The sequence below is a fragment of the Microcaecilia unicolor genome, chromosome 4, assembly GCF_901765095.1.
Source record: "Microcaecilia unicolor chromosome 4, aMicUni1.1, whole genome shotgun sequence".
Lineage (NCBI taxonomy): Eukaryota > Metazoa > Chordata > Amphibia > Gymnophiona > Siphonopidae > Microcaecilia > Microcaecilia unicolor.
Window position 1 is genome coordinate 19820619 of NC_044034.1, and position 22139 is coordinate 19842757.

At 44.0% G+C, this 22139-nt stretch overlaps 1 protein-coding gene across 1 annotated transcript in view; it reads right to left on the bottom strand.

Moving 5' to 3' along the window:
- Positions 1-22139, bottom strand: part of LOC115468361 (protein phosphatase methylesterase 1) — an 81424-nt gene that overhangs the window by 39327 nt on the left and 19958 nt on the right. Inside the window, exons 4-8 of the mRNA XM_030200007.1 lie at positions 20928-20985; positions 11302-11353; positions 7058-7212; positions 3657-3747; positions 1480-1545 (exon numbers count right to left, since the gene is read on the bottom strand). Of these exons, the coding sequence (XP_030055867.1) occupies positions 1480-1545; positions 3657-3747; positions 7058-7212; positions 11302-11353; positions 20928-20985 (422 nt within the window). The remainder of the gene's footprint in view (positions 1-1479; positions 1546-3656; positions 3748-7057; positions 7213-11301; positions 11354-20927; positions 20986-22139) is intronic.

Sequence of the window (22139 nt, forward strand, 5' to 3'; positions counted from 1 at the left end):
CCAGTCATGGATTTCCAAAGTGCCAAGGGACAGGCTTTTCAGTCTGTTTGGGAGCCCTTTTGGCTCACATTATCATATAAGGCTTACAGTAGACTTTTAAGTATTTAGTCACGCTCCAAATTGAAGGGGGTTGAGGGGAAGGCTGTACTGCAGTGATGGTCATCTATAATTTTGTCACAGACACACTGGGGGGGGGGGGGGGGGGGGGAGGGGGAAGGGAGGAAGTTCTTTGTTAATGTTATTTGCTTAATACCTGTATTTGCTATTTTCTACTTTGGTTTAATAAACATGATTTTAAACATAAAAAGCTGACCAAGGAATCCTGTCCTGTGGACTCTACAGCCAGTTAGATTTTCAGGATATAAACAATGTATATGCATGAGAAAAATTTGCATACACTGGAAATTCAACAGATGCTGCTTTATTTCATCTGTACTCATTGTGAAGCCTGACCGGCTCCAGGGACCCCTAGGATAGAGTTTGGAAAGCTCTGCTTTAAGAAAAAACTACTCTAACATACAAATCAGTCCCCATCCCCCTTTTAACAAAATATGTACAATATTACCTTCTAAAGCCAGGTGCCAGAGATGCACTGGCTTGGAGGCACCTAAACACTCATGGAAAACAGTGGCGTAGCTACTTGGGGCCAGGGGGCCCTGGACCCCCCTGCCGACGACCCTCTCGACCCCCCTCCCTCCCGCCGCCAACCCACCGTCGCCTGCTGGCAGGGGACTTCAACCCCCGCCAGCCAAGGTCCGCTTCTTCTCGCAAAAGGCTTCCTTCTGTTTCTGACATCCTGCACGTACAACATGCAGGACGTGAGACTCACAGAACGAAGCCTTGCAGATCAGCTGATCTGCAAGGCTTTGTTCTGCGAGTCTGATGTCCTAAACGTACAACGTGCAGGACGTCAGAAACAGAAGGAAGCCTTTTGCGAGAAGATGCGGACCTCGGCTGGCGGGGGTTGAAGTCCCCTGCCAGCAAAGGTAGGTGACGGCGGGAGGTCGAGAGGGTCATTGGCGGGGTCAGCAATGTCGGGGGGGGGGTCTAAAATGTGTCCCTTCACCTCAGGCTCTGGACCCCCCCTCCCGCCGAAGTCTGGCTACGCCCCTGATGGAAACAAAGATAAAGTACTCTCAAACTCGCCTTGCAAATTAAGATTTGCAAAAGAAATAGATGTTGTCTCTAAAGCTCATCTAATACAAGTTGGTTAGATTATTCTTAGGTTGTTTGAATGAAGACTATCACAAGCTGAAAAAAAAAATTCTGATAAGGATTTTAACCAATCAAAAACCAACAAAAAGAGACAAGTGCCTGTGGAGCTTGACTTAGGTCTGCTGCTGCTCACACTAGGGAAAAGACCTGGCAAAACAAAAAGCCTAACTATAACCTGGCAGTTATATTGTTCCGCTAGGAAAGAGACGGACAGCATTTCTGCTACCATAGTTCGTTTTGAAAACAAACAAAATTGGAACCTACTGCTTTACTTGGCCAACCATAGAAACTCGGGCAGATTCCAGATTCCTTATCTGACCGCTTTTTACACTGGAGATAAAGAAAAGGAAATAAAAGACATTAGACGAATGTAGAGAGTTTCACATTGCAAGAGATACATTTGTAATTATTCTAAGATTGGACAAAATAAAGAAGATTATTACACAAACAGCAGTGCTGTTTCAAAACAGCTCTGAATGAAATCTAAGCGTCGTCATTTGCTGATTTAATTTTAATTTAATATGGAGGATTTTCAAACAGGGGAAGAGGACAAGTACAGAGGAACATGTGTGGTGGGGAAAGCAAGGTATGGTACGCGATCCCTCCTCTCAGTACCCTTCTCCACCACCCCCAACTCCAGGCTCCGCCCATTGTCTCGCCTCACCCTATGCTTGGAATAAACTTCCTGAGCCCTTACGCCAAGCCCCCTCCCTACCCATCTTCAAATCCTTGCTCAATGTTGCTTTCGGCACCTAACCTTTACACTTTTCAGGAAATCTAGACTGCCCCTATTTGACTGACTATACATTAGATTGTAAGCTCTTTTGAGCAGGGACTGTCCTTCTGTGTTAAATTGTACAGTGCTGCGTAACCCTAGTAGCGCTTTAGAAATGTCAAGTAGTAGTAGTAGATCAAAGTACAATATGTAGGAAGGAAAATGTGTAGCAGATCACTGGAAGCAGCAATATAAATTTGCGTTGTGTCTTTAACAAGGCATACCACAAAGACCAACAAATATGAACTCCAATACAAATATCCAGAACTGCCTTACAAACTACTAGTATGTTCTATCATTATCATGTTTGCATGTTAAACTACTATTATGTATTATCTTTTCCATGTTACCCAAGCTCCTTCTATAATGCTAAATGTATATCTTCTTATATGCTTCCACTATTCATGATGTAAGCCACATTGAGTCTGCAAAGAGGTGGGAAAATGTGGGATACAAATGCAATAAATAATAATAATAATATGACACCCAGGCAGGCCTTCCACATGGGCCTATCCTCTTCAGGTGCTTGTTTGAAGTGTGGTGTGAAAGGGGTATATTTGGGACATAAGTTCTGGCATTGTCCAGACATACAAAGCTTTTGGCAAGTTTGAACACTATCTCACAATGGACATCTAGCTAGCATCTTGATCCTTTTTTGCTTTTTGGTCATCCTTTGTTAACACCACTGGTTCAGAGTGGCACGCAAGGCTTTGTGTTGCGAGCCATTATTATGGCCAAAAAGACCATTTTATTGACTTGGCTTTCTCACGGAAGTCTTACTTTACATCAGTGGTGAGTGCAAATGCTAGCAATGTCACGAATGGAGAGACTTGGAGTACAAGATAACATCTATGTATGGAATTCCAAAGAATTTGGGTAGTACTGTACAATACAATGACATCAGCGGCACACAGTACATTGTTAAATCAAACATATAAACGGCAAGTGACCGTACTCACTTGCAAATGCGCAGTAGAGACTTCCCTCTGTCCCGCCCTCGCGTCAAGACGTCATGACGTCAGAGGGCGGAACAGAGAGGGAAACGGAGTCGAATTGTCTGATGCCGACACCGCCTGGAAAGGAACACCGCGCGAAACCACCTCCCCCCTCCCCGCCGTATCGAGCCCCCTGCATTGACCTGACAGCGCCTCTCACCTCCGTGTGGAAGCGCTGCAGGCAGCAGCAGAGCGATCTGCTGCTGCCTGTAGCGCTTTCACACAGAGGTGAGAGGCGCTGTCAGGTCAGTGCAGGGGGCCCGGCACGGAGGGGGAAGGGAGCGGCGGCGATGAGGGTAGCTGGACATGGGGGGAGGGCAGGGGGGAGAGGCCATGGTTGCTGGACTTGGGGTGAGAACAGGGCACAGAGGAGGGTTGGTGGACATGGGGGGAGGGGGGAGGCCAAGGGAAAGAGGAGGCCTGCAATACTCGCCCGTTTTTACGGGCTTTAACGGCTAGTCTTTAAGTAAATGATGGGGTGGGTTTAGTTAGGAAGGGGGAGTTCAATAGAATTGGATGTTAGAATGCAGATGTACTGTATTATGTTCGACTTATTTTATTTATTGAAACACTAATAAAAAAGTGAAACGTTATAACTGGGGTTATTAAGTCCCAACAACAGGGCTCAAGAATTTGATCTATATCATAAAGATAAACTGGTGCAAGATTACCTCCACTCTATGGCACTCTCCAGAGATTTGAACGTTTTAGGACGGCTGCGTAAGAAATTCTGCATGCTATTCAGTGCATCCATGGCTGTACCTAAAAATAAAGGCATTAAAAATAAATTCTTATTAAGCTCTGTGACAAGCCAGAGTGAACCAAGCATCTGACAGCTTGCACAGTGACACCTCGTTCAGACTCAGGCTGATGACTCAGATGTTCTTCTGCACACCGACATCCCACATTGCCCATGAAGAAAAGCTGCCAACCTCCAGCCTTTTATTATGGTGATCTTCAGACTCCCCCAGCCACATACACATTTTTATTAAAGAAAGAATATGCATTCTTCAGTAAATGTGTTCATTATACAAAAGGGCTTTCTCCTCGTAAGAACTCCCCTGCTCCCACATGCTACAACATTCAGAGGAAAACACAACCTCGTAATAAATTGTAAATTAGCTACATATTTTTTCAATAACAGATTCTGTTAAAATCAATTCCAGACGACTTGTGCATAGGTCTGGTAGGAAAACAAGATGATACTGAATGATGATTATAATGCAATGTATTGCTACGTCCCAAATTAGGGTTCCACAGGTAGAAAAAAAAAACACATTACTTTTCTGACAGTACTGGTAAGTTTTTATTTTAGGAGAGCACACCTCCCACCCACCCCCACATTTTTTTTTTTAGTTCAGATATGTTTGGCTCATTTTCTGTGGAGAAAGCATTTACCCTCCCTATTGTTATGATGATGAACAAATTGGCAGTCTAGAGAGAATCCACATACATGGAGAACTCAATAGATCCCACGGCACGTAAAGTGTAAACAAAAAGGTGGGAATATGAGCCAGGCTATCCAATAATTGGACCTGAAGTTAAGTTTAAAATAAACAAAATTTAATAATATTCACAAATATTAAAAATGACTCAATAACACAATTCCGCATTAAAAATGACTCGACACAACGTTGTGTTTCGGCCGGATGGCCTACATCAGGAGTCTTGTGGCTAATGACGATGATAAAATATGATCATCAAGTGACGTGATGAAGAGAACTCAAGTCACGAATTAGAAAAGTGCAGACAAGGATTTAAAAACAAATTGGCAGGACAGATCCTTATCGGACATTAATCACTACATAGAAACCATGAACCAACAGAGTAGTACATTCAAAACACCAATGTTGGGCTGGCCAGTTCCAGACTATGGTCTGATCTCCAGTTCTCAGCATGAGTCAGTTCTTCTGCAGAAGCAGCATTCATAGCCCAATAGCAGGAGGAAGTCTTAGCTGATTTTTGGGTCCATGATTCCAGAGTTCTGGAGAGTCTCCTTGTGTGAGGTCACTGGCTGAGGGCTGCCACTGCAATGAATGGGTATTCTCTCTCTCCCCCCCCCCCCTCCCCCCTGCAGTCTGACACACCTCTCCTTGCTCAAAGTTCCCCTCCCTATATACTGCCTTCAAACTCCTAGAGGGTGTTGGTAACGGAAGTGGTTCACACACACTGCCTTCCCCTCTGCCACATCCCGCCCCCTCAGATGCAACTTCCTGTTTCTGACAGGGCGGCACATGGCAGAGGAAAGGGTACAAGCAATATGTGTGAATCACTGCCACTGCTGATGCCCTCTAGGAGTCTGAAGGTAGAGCAGGAGGGATGGATATGAGAATGAGAGAGGGATGCTGGACTATGGGTGGAGGGGATGGAAGAGATGCTAAGACTGGCATTTTGGCACCCTTTACAACCAGCAAAGGGAAGGGGGACGAGAGAGAGAGGGAGATACTGAATCACAGTCAGATGCTTAAGTTGTCTCAGGGTCCCACAGTCCCTTGAGCCGACGCTGCCTCCCCCTTTTCCTCTCTCTCCTTTTTCCAATTGGTGGGGTCTGGTCTTGGTGACAGTACTTTCAGCTGTGCCGAGGTAATTACTCTTCTAAAATAACTGGGCTCTTTTACTGAGCTGCTAGATGAAGTGTACTGAAGCACACTTTCAAAAATAAATGAATTAGTTTCACAGAATTGCCACAATGGTTAGATAATTACTCATTTTCTAAATGTTCTGGAGTGTTCTGTTCCTGAAAAACGATTTAATGCAGTCTTTTCCTGGAACACAACTGATGTCAGCTTTTAGAAACTATTATTTCTTCAATGTTTTTTTTTTTTTTTAACTTTTTGTCTTTTTTATTTGGATTGGGGGGGGGGGGGGGGGGAATACAACACTTTCCATCGGGCTGATGGATGAAATCAGAACCAATCCCTGTGAAATATGGCACAGGCCCCACAATACAAGAACAGCACAGAAACCTAGCTCTCCATGTGCTATAAAACCAAAAGCAAGGGGGAGAAATGTGCCGGGCGCATGTGCAAAAAAGAGTTTCGAAGTAAGCGCAGCTCTTGTGTGCATTCCCAGGCAAGCACACCCCGGCATTGTTCTTCTGCAACTTATGCGTTTCAGAAATTGTTTTCACTTGAAAAGCTCATATTTAAGAGCAGAAGAACAGCACCGATGTGTGCTTGCACTTGTTTTTCTTAGACTCGCACGTACTTCTTTCTCACTATCAGCATTTATTGGCTACACAGGCTTCCTTCCGCTTCAGAGAGACGCCAAAACCAGCAAGTGAGAAATTCTGAAGAAATGCTCTCTTCAAAACCTCCAACGCCGTCCCTGCCTGGTAGTAAGTTTCCAGTGTTAAGGGCAGCATTTGTTTCTGGCGCTGTTCTCTAAGCATTGGGAGGGAATTCGAAATGACTTCACTGACATCCGTTTGAGTACATTTAAATACAATTTGCAGCCGTCTTTGGAAAAGCATATTGTTTCTCCATGCTAGAGCTCTTTGAAAACACTGCGCACATTAACGTGTGCGCTAGTCCAGCGCTAACTGCCTCTAATGCCAGTGTTCGGTTTTGAGCATCACCCCCTCGGAGCCTTCGATCCCCTCTCAGCTCAGCTCATCCATTGCGGCAACAGTCCTTGGCTGGTGGCTGCAAACCAGAGATCTCTACAGAATGGAGCAACATGGAACCCCAGTCTGATCTCCAGATGTCGCTGTTGGGCAATGACTGGGGCTCTTCTTGCTCTCCCCCTCCCCCAAATCTCCTAGAGGTTATGAACACTGCCTCAGCATTCTCCCAAACCTGGCCTGAGGAACAAAAGGTCCCAGGAAACAAACCTAAGTCCTCTACACAATGTGCCACTGAGATGATCCATTGATTCTTGTGGTAGAATATGCTCGACATGAAAATACTGATCAATACAAGGCTTACAAGTGGCAACTAAAGCCATCCAGTTACAGAAATGGATACACGCTTAACCCCTCAAGCATTTGCTTATCCACCACAGAAAGACACATTAAAGCAAACACAGTTCATATCATTGTCCTAAGATTATACACCAGTGTCCACGAACTCACCTTCAACTACATCAATCATGCACAGGCCTAGTAAACTTGGCAACAGATTGGCTGCTGCTGTGTGCACTGCAATTGCTCCTCCCATGCTGTGACCAATCAGCATGATCGGAGGTGGAAGATCCCCATATAGTGCTTCCACCACATTTCCAACATCTCTAGTAAAAGGGAAAAGAAAAACACAAACAATGTCTTCTTATGAAGGATTCTTACAATTAATTTGTAAATTATAGGTGGGGGAAATGGAATGTGGCAGCAAACAAAAACACATGCATTGTTTAAAACATACATTTCTGATGGGTCCACTTTCAAAGGCTACAAAATTATCTGGCAGCTGGTGTACTTATAACTTCTCTATTTTCAAAACGTTTACAGATACAACTGAGCCAAAAACCTGACTCAATTTTCCGACACTATCTGTATAATGTGGCTGGATTCAGGGAAATCAAAACCGTGAGTGGATGACAAGGATATTCAGCTGTTCAGATAAATTATGCGTTTAGTTTGGACCTCACAATTAACAGGTGACAGCACTATTGTTGTATTCAGCATCAATACCTTTACAATGGTGCAGAATATACATAAAACAAGAACAGGAAAGGGAGACGGATCCTGACACTTCAAAATCAGACCAAGGAACCCCAAAGGTGAGTATAAACCTTTTATTAATAACTCTTAGAGATGACTTTCAACATGGCACCGTGTTTCGGCACTGACGTGCCTGCCTCAGGAATCTCTCGATGATATATGAACATATAATGTGAATATAACAACCACACAAAAGTCAGTCATCAAAGGGTGAATTGCAAAAAGGGCCTTGAAAAAGACCGCTTGAAAATTAGTCTCACAAATCGTGTAATGTTTACTTCTCATCCTTGGTGTTCCTCGGTTTCATTTTGAAGTGTCAGGATCCATCTTCCATTCCTGTTCTTGTTTCCTGCCTTCCCGTGGGATTCTAGTGTTCATTCCACACCTGTGGATTTTTTATTTTATTTTTTTTTTACAAAATATACAATTCAATTAAGCGCCAGTGTTTAAATGAACACCATCGCTATGCTTGCTGAAAATCCAGTGCTACATTTTCAATACTGTCCAGCAACTTCCATCTCCCAATTCACAGTTCAGCTTCCCAACCAGATATTCTAATAGCCAAAGGTGAGAACAGTTTGATCCCTGGAGGTAGAGCCTCCCATCAACACTCATCCGCTTTGGGAACTACAGTCCCACAGTAACAGCATCTGCCAATTAAATGAAAAAAGTAGAGGATGGGAAGAGGGAAGGCACTGGTAAAAGGTAAAAGTCAAGGCAGTCCCATAGATACAAGTAACAAGTTGAGAACAACGACTTATGGGGGGGCTACCTATTTGCATGATAGTTTCTTGGCAGACTATTAAGCGAGGTGGAACGCCAATGCCCAAACAGCAGGCTGAGAACAAGAGAAACCAGCGTTCAAATTCTAATTCTCCCATCAATACTCCTTGTGATCTTGTCCATGTCCTTTTCCCATCTACCACTCAGGGACCAACAAACTAAGCCCTCTCTCAAGTATTTACTGTACCTGAAGTGTAATACTTTAAGTATGGGTTTGAAAAGGTGAGGGACTACATCTAAAATCCCAAAACTCTCACAAAATCCACTGCTTTGACCCCACCTGCCCACTAAATCCATGCTTTTTCTCCCTCATATCACCTCTGCTGGTTGGCTGCTCCACACAGCCACCCTTTCTGTGAACACATATTTGACGTTACACCTCAATCTACCACTTTCAGCTTTATACCACAACCTCTTGCTACAGAACTTCCTTTCCTCTTGTGAAGGTTTACCTGTAAGACAGTTCTCATCTCCTCTAAGATATGTAAATCCTTAAGCCCCATTTCATTGGTCTTATGATTCAGACTTGGCAATATTTTACAGTCCTTTTCCTGACTGCATCTACATGAAGGACTTTGAACCGTCTGTGGCTCAGAAATGTCTTCTTTTAGCATTCTCCATTTTTTTTTTTTAGTTTTGCATAGCCAGCTGACAAACACTGGGCCACTAACTTTTGTCCCTGAACAGAAATAGCAGCATAGACAGAGCCAGTACTGCAATTAGAATTAATTTTCTATACACGAGCTTAATAAAAACAACAATTATTCTTAAAAAAAAAACAACCATCCTTCGAAACAGAAGTGTGCAAAATGAAAATCTTGGTTTCTTACAACCCGCACCCAAGCATTTGTGACTTACACAGTTCTAGAAGCTGTACTAGCTCCAGAAGAAACAGCAGACTGATTCTTTTTCATGGACTTAAGAATCATGTATTATTTAGATAGATACAACGCATCTAGGACCAGTTAAGATCCTTCTTCAGGTGGGACTGCATTTTTTGATTGCTCTTAAGAAAAGATGTCATTGCTAGGTTGGGCTTGGTTGGATGAGCTGCCAAGTCATGTGGCAAACAGAAGCGGCAGAGGGTTCTTGTAGTCATTGGCGCCGACTCCGTAGGTGCTCGAGCACCCCTAACATTTCACCCACCGGAAGTTTGGCAGAGGCAGGCAAAGGTGACCAACCGTCCTCCCTCCGAGACGGGCGTCCGGTCCTCCCTCCCTCCGAATTTTAAAGTCATCGTACCTCGTCATCGGGGGGGTGGGGAGGAGGGTTACGGAGGCAGTCAGCAACAGTGATGATCAGCCTTGCAGCACTGCCTGCATGCAGGCTTCGGCTTCAGTGAGTCTTCTCTCTCTCTCTCTCACAGATCTGCTCCCGCCCTTGCAGAAACAGGAAATGAGGGCAGGACCAGAGCTGTGAGAGAGAGAGAGAGAGAGAGAGAGGACTCACTGAAGTCGAAGCCTGCATGCAGACAGTGCTGCATGCTGATCATCACTGTTGCTTACTGCCTCCGTAACCCTCCCCCTCCGACGACGGGGTATGACGACTAAAATTTGGAGGGAGGGAGTGGGCACCCTGGAACTCGGAGGGAGGGGGGCGGGGAGGAGGGATACACCACCTTAAAAAAAAAAAAATTCAGCACCCCCAATAATTTTGAAAAGTTGGCTCCTATGCTTGTAGTTGTCCCATCTCAAGAAGTGATCTATGTGGTCTCCAAACCTCATGTCATCCTTTAAAATAAACTTATATTGGTCCAACCAAAAAGGTACCACAGGCTACAAAGGATAAGAAAATAATCTGAAAAGAATTTCAGTATGATTAAGAACTGATTAGTAATGCAACAGTATGCTGCCAAACTTGAGACAGACTGACTCAGCCCACTCTATCCTACAGTTCTAGAGCAGTCTCGGGCTTGTGTACTATTTCTTCATTAGGGGATGGACAAGTCCCACAGATACGTTAGAAAATGATTTAAAACCAGGACTGGAGGAAGAATAAAGACACAGAAAATGGGAAATTGCATTCATAGTGAGGGCTTGGAAAGGGTCATGGGGGGGGGGGGGGTTAATAGATGGTTACTAAATTAGGGTGGAGTGTCATCAGAGTTCAGGCACTCTGCTAGAGCAGTGACTTTTAAATACTGCTGTGACAGTTGAAGGCTCCACTATTTATGTTCGTGAAGCAGCATTGCAATATAGTTTTATGTTAGAGGGTCATAAATGGACTTCAATATAATGTGAAAAGCAGTATGTGAGGGACTTTTGGGAGGGGGGAGGAGAATGCTGGGAGAAATGTTTGATGGTAGATTGTTCTATTCTATGAGAGTCGCATACGCATTTGTACTGTATGTCTTATCTCCATTTGTTACTTGAAAATGTTCTTTTTGAAGTACCATCAATAAACTGTTGGAGACTTTTTTTTGTGGGGGGGGGGAGGGGGGAGGAAGGGAGGGAGGGAAGAAAAATGTAAAATGTTCTTGGAGAGCAGAGGTAATTGTTCTATTTCTCTGTGTTAGTTGCAAAATGGAAGTTGTCTCTTCAATAAAATATATTTAAACATAAAACCAGGACTGGAACAACCTCTCCCAAATGTCTAAAGTCTACTGTGACTAGAAAGACAAGGTCCCTGTTCTGGAAGGGGAGCACTGGATGTATTAACTGACAGGTATGAAGCACGTCACTCAAGCCATTTCACTGTATTCCAATGATTAATTCCCTACAAGGCTACTGCTTTCAAATCTTCCTACGCCAACATGTACATACACAGAGAAACAACTTTGCTGTATTATATTGAACAAAAATTTAGGACTGCGCAATGTGCAAGAGTATCTTGGCAAAACTAGGAAATATTTCTGGGCACTGAAGATGATCTCTTACTTAGCCATGGTTCCTGCAGATAAGTCTTCAGTATTTCTTACTTTTGTTTCACCTGTGAAAACATGCATAAAAAGGTATAGAAACACATCAACAAATTCACAATGATACAGAGTATAAAACTCTTAAACAAATGAATATCAACTTTGAATCTTTGCCTCCTATCACAAGCCCTTCAGCACTGGTTGTCTCAATCTTCTTTTACCTGTTCCTCTATTGCTGGAAAGGTCCATCAATCCCAGTATCTTTTTTCCCAAGCGTGGCCAATGCAGGTCACAAGTACTATTTACCCATTCCAATCCTGATTTTATAGATATCTATGACATCTTCTCTCAGGCTTCTCTTCTCCAAGTTGATTTTTATTTGGTTTAATTTTTGGCGACAGAGAGCCTCCACCAATACCTGGCCTTCCGGTGATCCAGCTCCAATGACCACTATACTGAGGCCTGGTGCAGCTAAGGAATGCAGATCAGGAAGTACAATGACTGTAACTCATCCATGAAACGGTGCAAGATAAAGCTAAGTAAATGAGCACGCTATACATTTTCTACAAAGAATTTATAACCTAAACCACTCAATTAGTCATATTTCTGACTACTGATCATTAATATTTTCCCAAGACATATGGGTAATTCTGAAGATAAACAAAATTGAAAATTCTACAGGTGACAAAAGACCTCTTGGAATCATTGTGGATCGAAATTCCAGGTGTAAAGGGAAAAAGGACAGTGATAGGAGCGTACTACCGTCTGCCCGACCAGGACGAGCAGACAGACGCAGTCATATTAAAGGAAATTAGGGGCGCTAATAAAATGGGCAACGCAATAATAATGGGTGATTTTGAGGAATTTTGAGAATGTACAGCATTGGGACCTGGATTGAATGATGAATGGCGAGGACATCAGCATATTGAGCTAATTATATTTTCCAAGCTTGGACAAGTGAATTGAGTCTCCTACAAGGTTTGTGGTGGCACATGACAGTGCTCCCTTGAAAGTTTATGTGGAGTTTTTTTTTGTGAAGACATATGATTGTAAACGGCTCCCTCATTATATCTAAGGTGTGTCCTTTAAAAACGCGGTGGAACCGATTGTTCTGAAGTCTTTTTTTTCTCCACTTTTTTATGGTGTGCCTGCCAGAGTGCCCTCAAACTTATTGTGTAAGAGGTAGAATTGTTTGTGTGTTATTGATTTCAATTACTCCAATATAGACTGGGTTAATGTAACATCGAGGCACGCTAGAGAGGTAGAATTTCTTGATGAAATCAAGGACAGCTTTATGGAGCAGCTGGTACAGGAGCCGACAAGAGTAGGAAAAATTCTAGACTTAGTCATTTGTGGAGCGCATGATCTGGTTCGGGAGGGTAACGGTCAGAATGATTACATATTTTGACACCCACCAGACAGGACTTAAAGATCTGGGTTTTCTAGCCAATTATAAACCATAAAATTCTACTGCTTTGTCACTCTCTTATCACCATGCATATCCCCCTGTCCCTCACCTAACAAACCCCACCCTCATCCTGTTAGACTGTCACTGAAATGCTTTGATGTTTCAATTATATATACTGTTATTTATCAACATTTGCTTATTTCTGATATGACGAAGAAGAGCTACCTTCAAAAGCTAATAAAAAATATATTGTCAGTCCAATAAAAAAGGTATTTTATTTTCTTTTCTATGTTTTATTTTATTCTATTTCTATTGATTACCTTTAAAAGTGGACTAACACGACTACCACATCTCTCTACTCTAAGTCAGGGAAAGTGAAAAAGGACCCAACTTTCCAGACCAGTGCTCTATTAACAAAATACTCCGCTCCTTCCAATGCCTAAACATTATGCCCCCAATATTCAAAACCATTTAACCTGCCAGGATCAGCAACTGGCTGGTTAAATGCCCCATAAAGTTTAATGTATGCAGATTTTACAATTTAAACTCATTCTGAAGACTTACCTGTTTGTTAAAGCATTTATGTAATTTGGGATGACAGTTGTAAATGGAGTGTAATAGCAGGCTATATTATTAGCAGACAGTTTTATTCTTTATTTTTGTATGTTTTTTATGATTTGTTTATGATATTTTTTTTTTAGATGTGTTTGTGTTAGGGTGGTGGACTTTGGTCCTGGGGAACTGAAGAACTGAGTTCAATTCCCACTTCAGGCACAGGCAGCTCCTTGTGACTCTGGGCAAGTCACTTAACCCTCCATTGCCCCATGTAAGCCACATTCAGCCTGCCATGAGTGGGAAAGCGCAGGGTACAAATGTAACAAAAATAAAATAGATACTATTGGAGATTCTACATGGAATGTTGCTACTATTGAGATTCTGTTGCTTCTATTGGTGATTCTACATGGAATGTTGCTACTATTGGAGATTCTACATGGAATGATGCTACTATTGGAGATTCTACATGGAATGTTGTTGCTATTCCACTAGCAACATTCCATGTAGAAGGCTGCGCAGGCTTCTGTTTCTGTGAGTCTGACGTCCTGCCAGACTCACAGAAGCAGAAGCCTGCGCGGCCACATTGGTGATCTGCAAGGGCCGACTTCTACATGGAATGTTGCTAGTGGAATAGCAACAACATTCCATGTAGAATCTCCAATAGTAGCAACAGTGGAGGAGTGGCCTAGTGGTTAGGGTGGTGGACTTTGGTCCTGGGGAACTGAGGAACTGAGTTCGATTCCCACTTCAGGCACAGGCAGCTCCTTGTGACTCTGGGCAAGTCACTTAACCCTCCATTGCCCCGTGTAAGCCGCATTCAGCCTGCCATGAGTGGGAAAGTGCAGGGTACAAATGTAACAAAAATAAAATAGATACTATTGGAGATTCTACATGGAATGTTGCTACTATTGGAGATTCTACATGGAATGTTGCTATTCCACCAGCAACATTCCATGTAGAAGGCTGCGCAGGCTTCTGTTTCTGTGAGTCTGACGTCCTGCACGTACGTGCTGGACGTCAGACTCACAGAAGCAGAAGCCTGCGCGGCCACATTGGTGATCTGCAAGGGCCGACTTCTACATGGAATGTTGCTAGTGGAATAGCAACATTCCATGTAGAATCTCAAATAGTAGCAACCGTGGAGGAGTGGCCTAGTGGTTAGGGTGGTGGACTTTGGTCCTGAGGAACTGAGTTTGATTCCCACTTCAGGCACAGGCAGCTCCTTGTGACTCTGGGCAAGTCACTTAACCCTCCATTCCCCCATGTAAGCCGCATTGAGCCTGCCATGAGTGGGAAAGCGCAGGGTACAAATGTAACAAAAATAAAATAGATACTATTGGAGATTCTATATGGAATGTTGCTACTATTGGAAATTCTACATGGAATGTTGCTACTATTGGAGATTCTACATGGAATGTTGCTATTCCACTAGCAGAAAACGAGTTCACAATATCAATGTCTCTGGTAACATTCAACTGCTAATAACCACAAACCAGGACTCAAAAGCCACCTACTGCGAGTAAGTGTAGTAATAAACAGTTATTTCACCCGTATGTGATCAATAATTTTTATGTGTAGAGTACCCTCAGATATAAACCACCGTGACTGCAGTCAATAATGCTGCTACAGCGTGGCATAGCACTTCTTTCATTGGGTAACTCCTACTATATTTTTTTGGGTAAAGAGCAACCTCTGCTCATATTTTTTTGCATCCCAATCACCACAGTGCTATAAAATCACTTATTCATTTGTTTTTTTCACCTAGTATATGTAATCTTTTAAACAAATGAATAAGTGATTTTATAGCACTGTGGTGATTGGGATGCAAAAAAATATGAGCAGAGGTTGCTCTTTACCCAAAAAAATATAGTAGGAGTTACCCAATGAAAGAAGTGCTATGCCACGCTGTAGCAGCATTATTGACTGCAGTCACGGTGGTTTATATCTGAGGGTACTCTACACATAAAAATTATTGATCACATACGGGTGAAATAACTGTTTATTACTACACTTACTCGCAGTAGGTGGCTTTTGAGTCCTGGTTTGTGGTTATTAGCTATTCCACTAGCAACATTCCATGTACAAGGCTGCGCAGGCTTCTGTTTCTGTGAGTCTAACGTCCTGTCAGACTCACAGAAGCAGAAGCCTGCGCGGCCACATTGGTGATGTGCAAGGGCCGACTTCTACATGGAATGTTGCTAGTGGAATAGCAACATTCCATGTAGAATCTCAAATAGTAGCAACAGTGGAGGAGTGGCCTAGTGGTTAGGGTGGTGGACTTTGGTGGAATAGCAACATTCCATGTAGAATCTCCAATAGTAGCAACATTCCATGTAGAATCTCCAATAGTATCTATTTTATTTTTGTTACATTTGTACCCCGTGCTTTCCCACTCATGGCAGGCTCAATGCGGCTTACATGGGTCAAAGGAGGGTTAAGTGACTTGCCCAGAGTCACAAGGAGCTGCCTGTGCCTGAAGTGGGAATGGAACTCAGTTCCTCAGTTCCCCAGGACCAAAGTCCACCACCCTAACCACTAGGCCACTCCTCCACTCTGCCATATACTGCCAACTGCACCACTTGTGCCACTAACACAACAATCAAAGAGAAATAGGATGAAGAGGGAGGGCTAGATCAGGATGAGAAGAAAAACAAGAGAAAGAGAATGTTAGCGGGTGAAGAAAGGAGGAACAGAGAAAAGAAAAAAGCATAGGAAGGAAGAAGCTAGCTGGGAAAGGCGAAGGACAAACAGAGGAGAGATTAAACCGACAGGTAAGATCAGCCTTAGCCAAGGCTGCTCAGGTCTTGCGCATTTATTCCCTCTTTATCATCCACTAATGTGCCAGGAATAATTCCTTCTAGAAAGGTTCCTTAATTTATCCCACATCTACTATAATAAAACTCACCCTCAACGTTCTGAGGACACTGACGTCAGTGAAGCCAAGCCCTGACTTCCTTCAAAAAGGTTCGAAGGTTCGTGGTGGTGAAGCCACCAAAATCGCTCCGGGCCCCGCCCTCGAGGGCGGAGCAATGGCAGAACAACGAACGGGTTGGCAGGGAGGCGGGACATCGCTCCGGGCCCCGCCCTCGCGTCAAACGTCATGACGTTGGGGGCGGAGCAATGGCAGAACAACGAAGGGGTTGGCCAGGGAGGGAGGGGGTGTTGGCGACGAAAACCTTACTAGCGCCCGTTTCATTTGCTCTGAAACGGCCCTCTTTTACTAGTTCCTTTATAATGTGCTCATGGTATTAAAGTTACCCATTTTTGCTTCCCAAAAGTGAAGTCATTTAAACAATCTCTACCAGTCATTTGGAATACTGCCACTAAAATTCTTTGTTATATGGGATTCTCAGGCAAGAGAGAATCCTTAACTTGTTTATCCTGATCAACAATCCTGCCTTCCCCCAACAAATATTACTGTTACGATTGTTCTATGGTGCTGATAAATGTATATATTTCTGATACTGTATCAGGTGGTTGTAGTTATGGTTAACTGAACTTGATAAACTGTTTTTATGCCCAATGCTAGAACAGAGCGGTGCAGAATACAAAACAATTTAGAAAAGTCAAAAATTAGTCACTTCCAAGTTCTCCTCATTGAATGTATTAATGTTTATATTTGATCATTTTACTATTGTTATGTCGTTAAAATTATAATTTTAATGTGAAACTACTTGCTGTATACCAACTTGGGTGAATCTTCATAAAGGCAGATAAAACCCAATATAAATATTTTTATATTGAGGGGGGGGGGGGGAGAGGGAAGAGGGTAGATAAGGGAAGGGGATAGGATAGTTAGGTGGGGGGATTAGGGAAGGGTATGATCAGAAGATTTAAGGTTAGCCGGGGGGGGGGGGGGGGAGAAGGGGCAAAAATTAAACGTTTGATGTCATGTATACTTCAGCGCTGAGGGGCTGACTGCTAGTTATGTGTTTTAGTTATATCAAGTGCTTCCTATGTATAGATTTTATGCTATTTTGTCTTCAATAAAAATTGTTGAAATATAAATATTTATGTCTCTTTCTCCATTATATATATATATATATATATAGCAGGAACCCAGACACAACATCTTCTAAGCCAGAATTTCTCAAATATAACAAATGCATGTTTTATAGTCAGGATAGATGAGGAAAAAAAGAGACATTAACCGAGTACTTTAAGGAAAAAATGTAAGCAGACACCAAAATATTTGCTGAAAATGCTTGCCATAGGCCTGTCCAGAGGCTGCAGTGCCTGAGGTAGATACTTCACAGGCTCAGAACTAGGGTGCACTACATCCAAACTACAAAAAAGATTTCTACTTTATCAACATTTCCAAGCAAATAAGAGAGAACATAGGGTTTTCTTGTTCTGGAACCACTGACTATGCTGTAAAATCTTCAAGCAAAAATCATTGTTCAATGTAGTGGCGTAGCCAGAAGGCAATTTTTGGGTGGGCCAACAGGTTGGATGGGTGGGCACTAGAGTTGCCAACTTTTTTGAAAAAGAAAAAAAAACAGCAAACCTGATGCACCCAGCTCTGTCCCTACCCCACTCCCCATAACTTCAATGAGGGTTGCAGTGCAGGCTTCAGTGGCTGCAGGCCAATTTTAGAGCTAAGGGAAGTACAATAGACTGCACTATTCAGCCCCACTGAGCCATGGTCCTCCAACACATATATGGTATTGAAGCCAAACACATTCTGCATCCAGAGAACCTCCTGGCCGTCCACCAACAATGGATACAGAGCACAGCAAGGACAATTCACCATAAAACTCATCATATAAAGAAATTTTGTTTTCTAGTGTAATCTCAATTACAGACATATTATAAATTAACTTTAAAAAAATCTATAAAACAAAAGTCACTCAGAACCTAGAGCAAATCTACCATGCCAACACTAACTTCCAAAAACAAAGATCCTACCTATGAAAAAGAAGTGCCTTAAATATTATAGTAGGGCCCTAAAATACAAATACATTTATCAGGAAAGCTGAACAAGCCAAATTACTACAGAATGCTACATTGAAACTTCATGCTAACAGAATACCTCAGTCACACACACAAGACACAAATGCCAAATACAGAATAAGTGACCACAAACTCTAGAAATATAAATTAAACGGAAACCCCAAGAAACTAGACCTTGCATGTAGTACACCACCAGAGAAACAAGAAAGAAAGGCACTTGCTCCTGTGCAAAATATAAAGATGGCACATGCCAGGGATGGTGTTAGGGATTGCAACTAGGGCAATTGTGCTTGGTTCCTTGGCCAGAGAAAGCCTGCATGCTGGAAGCTGAAGGCGCAGCCTGGTGATGGACTTTGGGGTCCTTTCCTAGATTTCTGTCCTGGACCCCAGCCATGTTTACCATCAACTTTGGCAAGATGTACATTCCAAATCCAACATATTATATTCACAACATTGAAAATAAAATATTTTTTATACCTTTTTGTTGTCTGGTCATTTTTTCTCAAATCATATTGGTCCCAGTCTCTGGTTTCTGCTTCCCTCTGTCTTCTCTTAACTCACTTGCCAGGGTCTCCTATTTGACATTTCTTCTTTCTTCATGTCCATTATCCATCTCCCATCTCTGTTTTCCTATATTTCCTTGTCCAGAATCTCCCCTGTGTTCATATCCCCTCATCCATCATCATTCCTCTGTGCACCTATGCACCCCATGCCCAGCATATCCCTTCTGCATTCCTATTCTCTCCCTTGTCTGGTATCTCCCCCCCCCCCCCCCCCCCCCCGTGTCCATATACCCCCCTCTCCAGTGTCCAGCATTTTATCTGTATTCCATATCCCCGTCCCCCCCCCCCCTGGTCAGGCATTACCCCTCTGTGCCCATGTGCCATCCCCATACAGCATCTCACATTTGTGTCCCTGTCCCCATGCTCCCACCTAATGCCCATAATCTCCCTTCTGTATCTGTATACTTCCCTATGTCCCCTTTCTCCCTCCTCCACACCAATGTGTCCCTCTCCTCTCTGATCCCACCCCCCAACCAGCTTCTCTTCCTCTCTTTCCTTCCCCTTATGCATCTGGCTCTTTCTCCCTGCATCTCTCTCCCTTCCCTCTGCATATCATCATCTGCATATCCAGCACCTCTCCTTCAGCCCCCCCCCCCCCCACACGTCCAGCATCTCTCTCTCTCTTTCATCCAGCCCCCCTACATGTTCAGCACCTCTTTCCCTTTCATCCAGCCCCCATACATGTCCAGCACCTCTCCCCTTCACTTCAACCCTCTGCATATCCAGCACTTCTCCCCTTTCCCTCCACCCCCCTGCATATCCAGCACCTCTCCCCTTCCTTCCACCCCCCCTATATATCCAAAACCTCTCCCTTCCCTCCAACCTCCCCTCTGCAAATCCAAAACCTCTCCCCTTCCCTCCAACCTCCCCTCGGCAAATCCAAAACCTCTCCCCTTCCTTCCAACCTCCCCTCTGCAAATCCCAAAACCTCTCTCTCTCCTTCCTGCCAACCTCCCCTCTACAAATCCAAAACCTCTTCCCTTCCCTCCAACCTCCCCTCTGCAAATCCCAAAACTTCTCTCCCTTCCCTCCAACCTCCCCTCTGCAAATTCCAAAACCTCTCCCCTTCCTTCCAACCTCCCCTCTGCAAATCAAAAACCTCTTCCCTTCCCTCCAACCTCCCTTCTGCAAATTCCAAAACCTCTCCCCTTCTTTCCAACCTCCCCTCAGCAAATCCAAAACCTCTCCCCTTCCCTCCAACCTCCCCTCGGCAAATCCAAAACCTCTCCCCTTCCTTCCAACCTCCCCTCTGCAAATCCCAAAACCTCTCTCTCTCCTTCCTGCCAACCTCCCCTCTACAAATCCAAAACCTCTTCCCTTCCCTCCAACCTCCCCTCTGCAAATCCCAAAACTTCTCTCCCTTCCCTCCAACCTCCCCTCTGCAAATTCCAAAACCTCTCCCCTTCCTTCCAACCTCCCCTCTGCAAATCAAAAACCTCTTCCCTTCCCTCCAACCTCCCTTCTGCAAATCCCAAAACCTCTCTCCCTTCCCTCCAACTCCCCTCTGCAAATCCCAAAATCTCTCTCCCTTCCCTCCAACCCTTGCAAGTCCAGCACCCTTCTGTTCCCTCCCCTCCCTGCCTCCCCTTACTGGGCCAGCACGCAGCACCCCACTGACTTCCTCACCCTCTCCCACCCCTGCCGCAGCGCTTCATTTAATGTTGTTGTCGGCGCTGCTGTTACAGTTTCCCACCCCCGCGGCTGCGCTTTACACTTTACCCGACGGCAACGCTACAGATGCAGCGCTGACGTCCGACGTCCTGCTCCGGGGCCTTCCGCGTCCCGCCTCCGTAACAGGAAGTTACATCAGCGTGGAAGGCCCCGGAGCAGGACGTCGGACGTCAGCGCTGCATCTGTAGCGTTGCCGTCGGGTAAAGTGTAAAGCGCCGCCGCGGGGGGTGGGAAACTAACAGCAGCGCCGACATTAAATGAAGCGCTGCGGCAGGGGTGGGAGACGGTCACGGCAAGGATCTGCTTCTGGGCGGGCCTGAGGCTAAACTGGGTGGGCCTGGGCCCATCCAGGCCCACCCGTAGCTACGCCCCTGGTTCAATGTGTGCTGCAAAACAGTCATACTAAAACGCAAACCTCTGCAAAGCAGAACCAAACACCAAAGTACCAGAATACTTAAGTAACACTGCCATTTCCCGTGATCTCCATTAACTTACCGTGGCCTCGCAGGTCTAACGCTACAATCCTACATCGAACCCGACTGGTGATTGCAGACTGTAGAAAGGAACAAAGAAAACCATGTTCAGTTTGCAAAGAGAAATCTGAACCTCTCAGCAAAGCAGTTATTTTATTTAAAAACAAACGAACAACAAAAAAAAAAATAGCATATCCTCAGAACTGTCTATATAAGGGGGGGGGGGGGGGGAATCAGTATCCATTGATCTTAAAATCTATTGTTCCTGGAGCACCCCCCCCCCTCAAGCCTACCTCAACAATGCCCTAGTGGTCTAGGGTGGGATCAGCAGGAACAATCCCCACTTCCTCCAAAACCAGCAGCTGCAACTTCTACTGGTAATCCTGAGATTACCCTAGAAGTCGCAGCTGCCACTTTAAAGCAATCACAGGTCATTGAGTTAGGCCCATGTGGGGGGGTGGGAAGGGGTCTGGCACGGTCCACTGCTCTGGATATCCACCATTCTTAGGACTTACTATATCACTGAACACCAATTCATTTTGGCAACTAAAAAAAAAAACCAAAAACTCATCTCATGTTTCCCCAACCATGTCATTATGAAAGGCAGACTAAATATAATCCTATAAAATTAAATTTAAAAAACAAATTCCCAGATTGCGCTCCTGAGTTTCAAAGTGGGAGTGCTATAGCAAAAGTGCTGGTGAATGGAAGAGCTAAACTTGCTTTACAACCTAGAATTGTGCAGGAATCATTTCTGAAGAGGCAAAGACGTTAGGAAGAAGGGGAGAAAACATGCTGGTGGTAAATCCTTAAAACATTCTGGCAAACAACTAAAGTTAGACGTATGTGTGAGATGGAGAGACTGACTGCAGTTAAAAGCAGAACCTTGCCCAAATGGAAGAAAATTTGGGAACCCTTTTTGCAAAAATGCTGTGGATGAGAAGGCAACTAGGTTGATTGTTTGGGAGGGCATGGGGGTAGGATAGGAGGATGATAGGGTATGGAGGGGAGGGGGGTGGGGAATGGAGTAGATTTAGGGGGGATTACTGTATTAAAAAAATAAATGAAAAAAAGTTGGAAGTATAATGAGATAATGTTATAGCAATGGTGTGGTACTTGAAGGTTTTGCTTGTGCCAAAAGTATTTTAAGTTTGTATTAATATGAGACTGATATAGGGTAATATTTGGATCTCAGATGCTTTAATTTGTATTTTTTACCAATGTTCAATAAAGA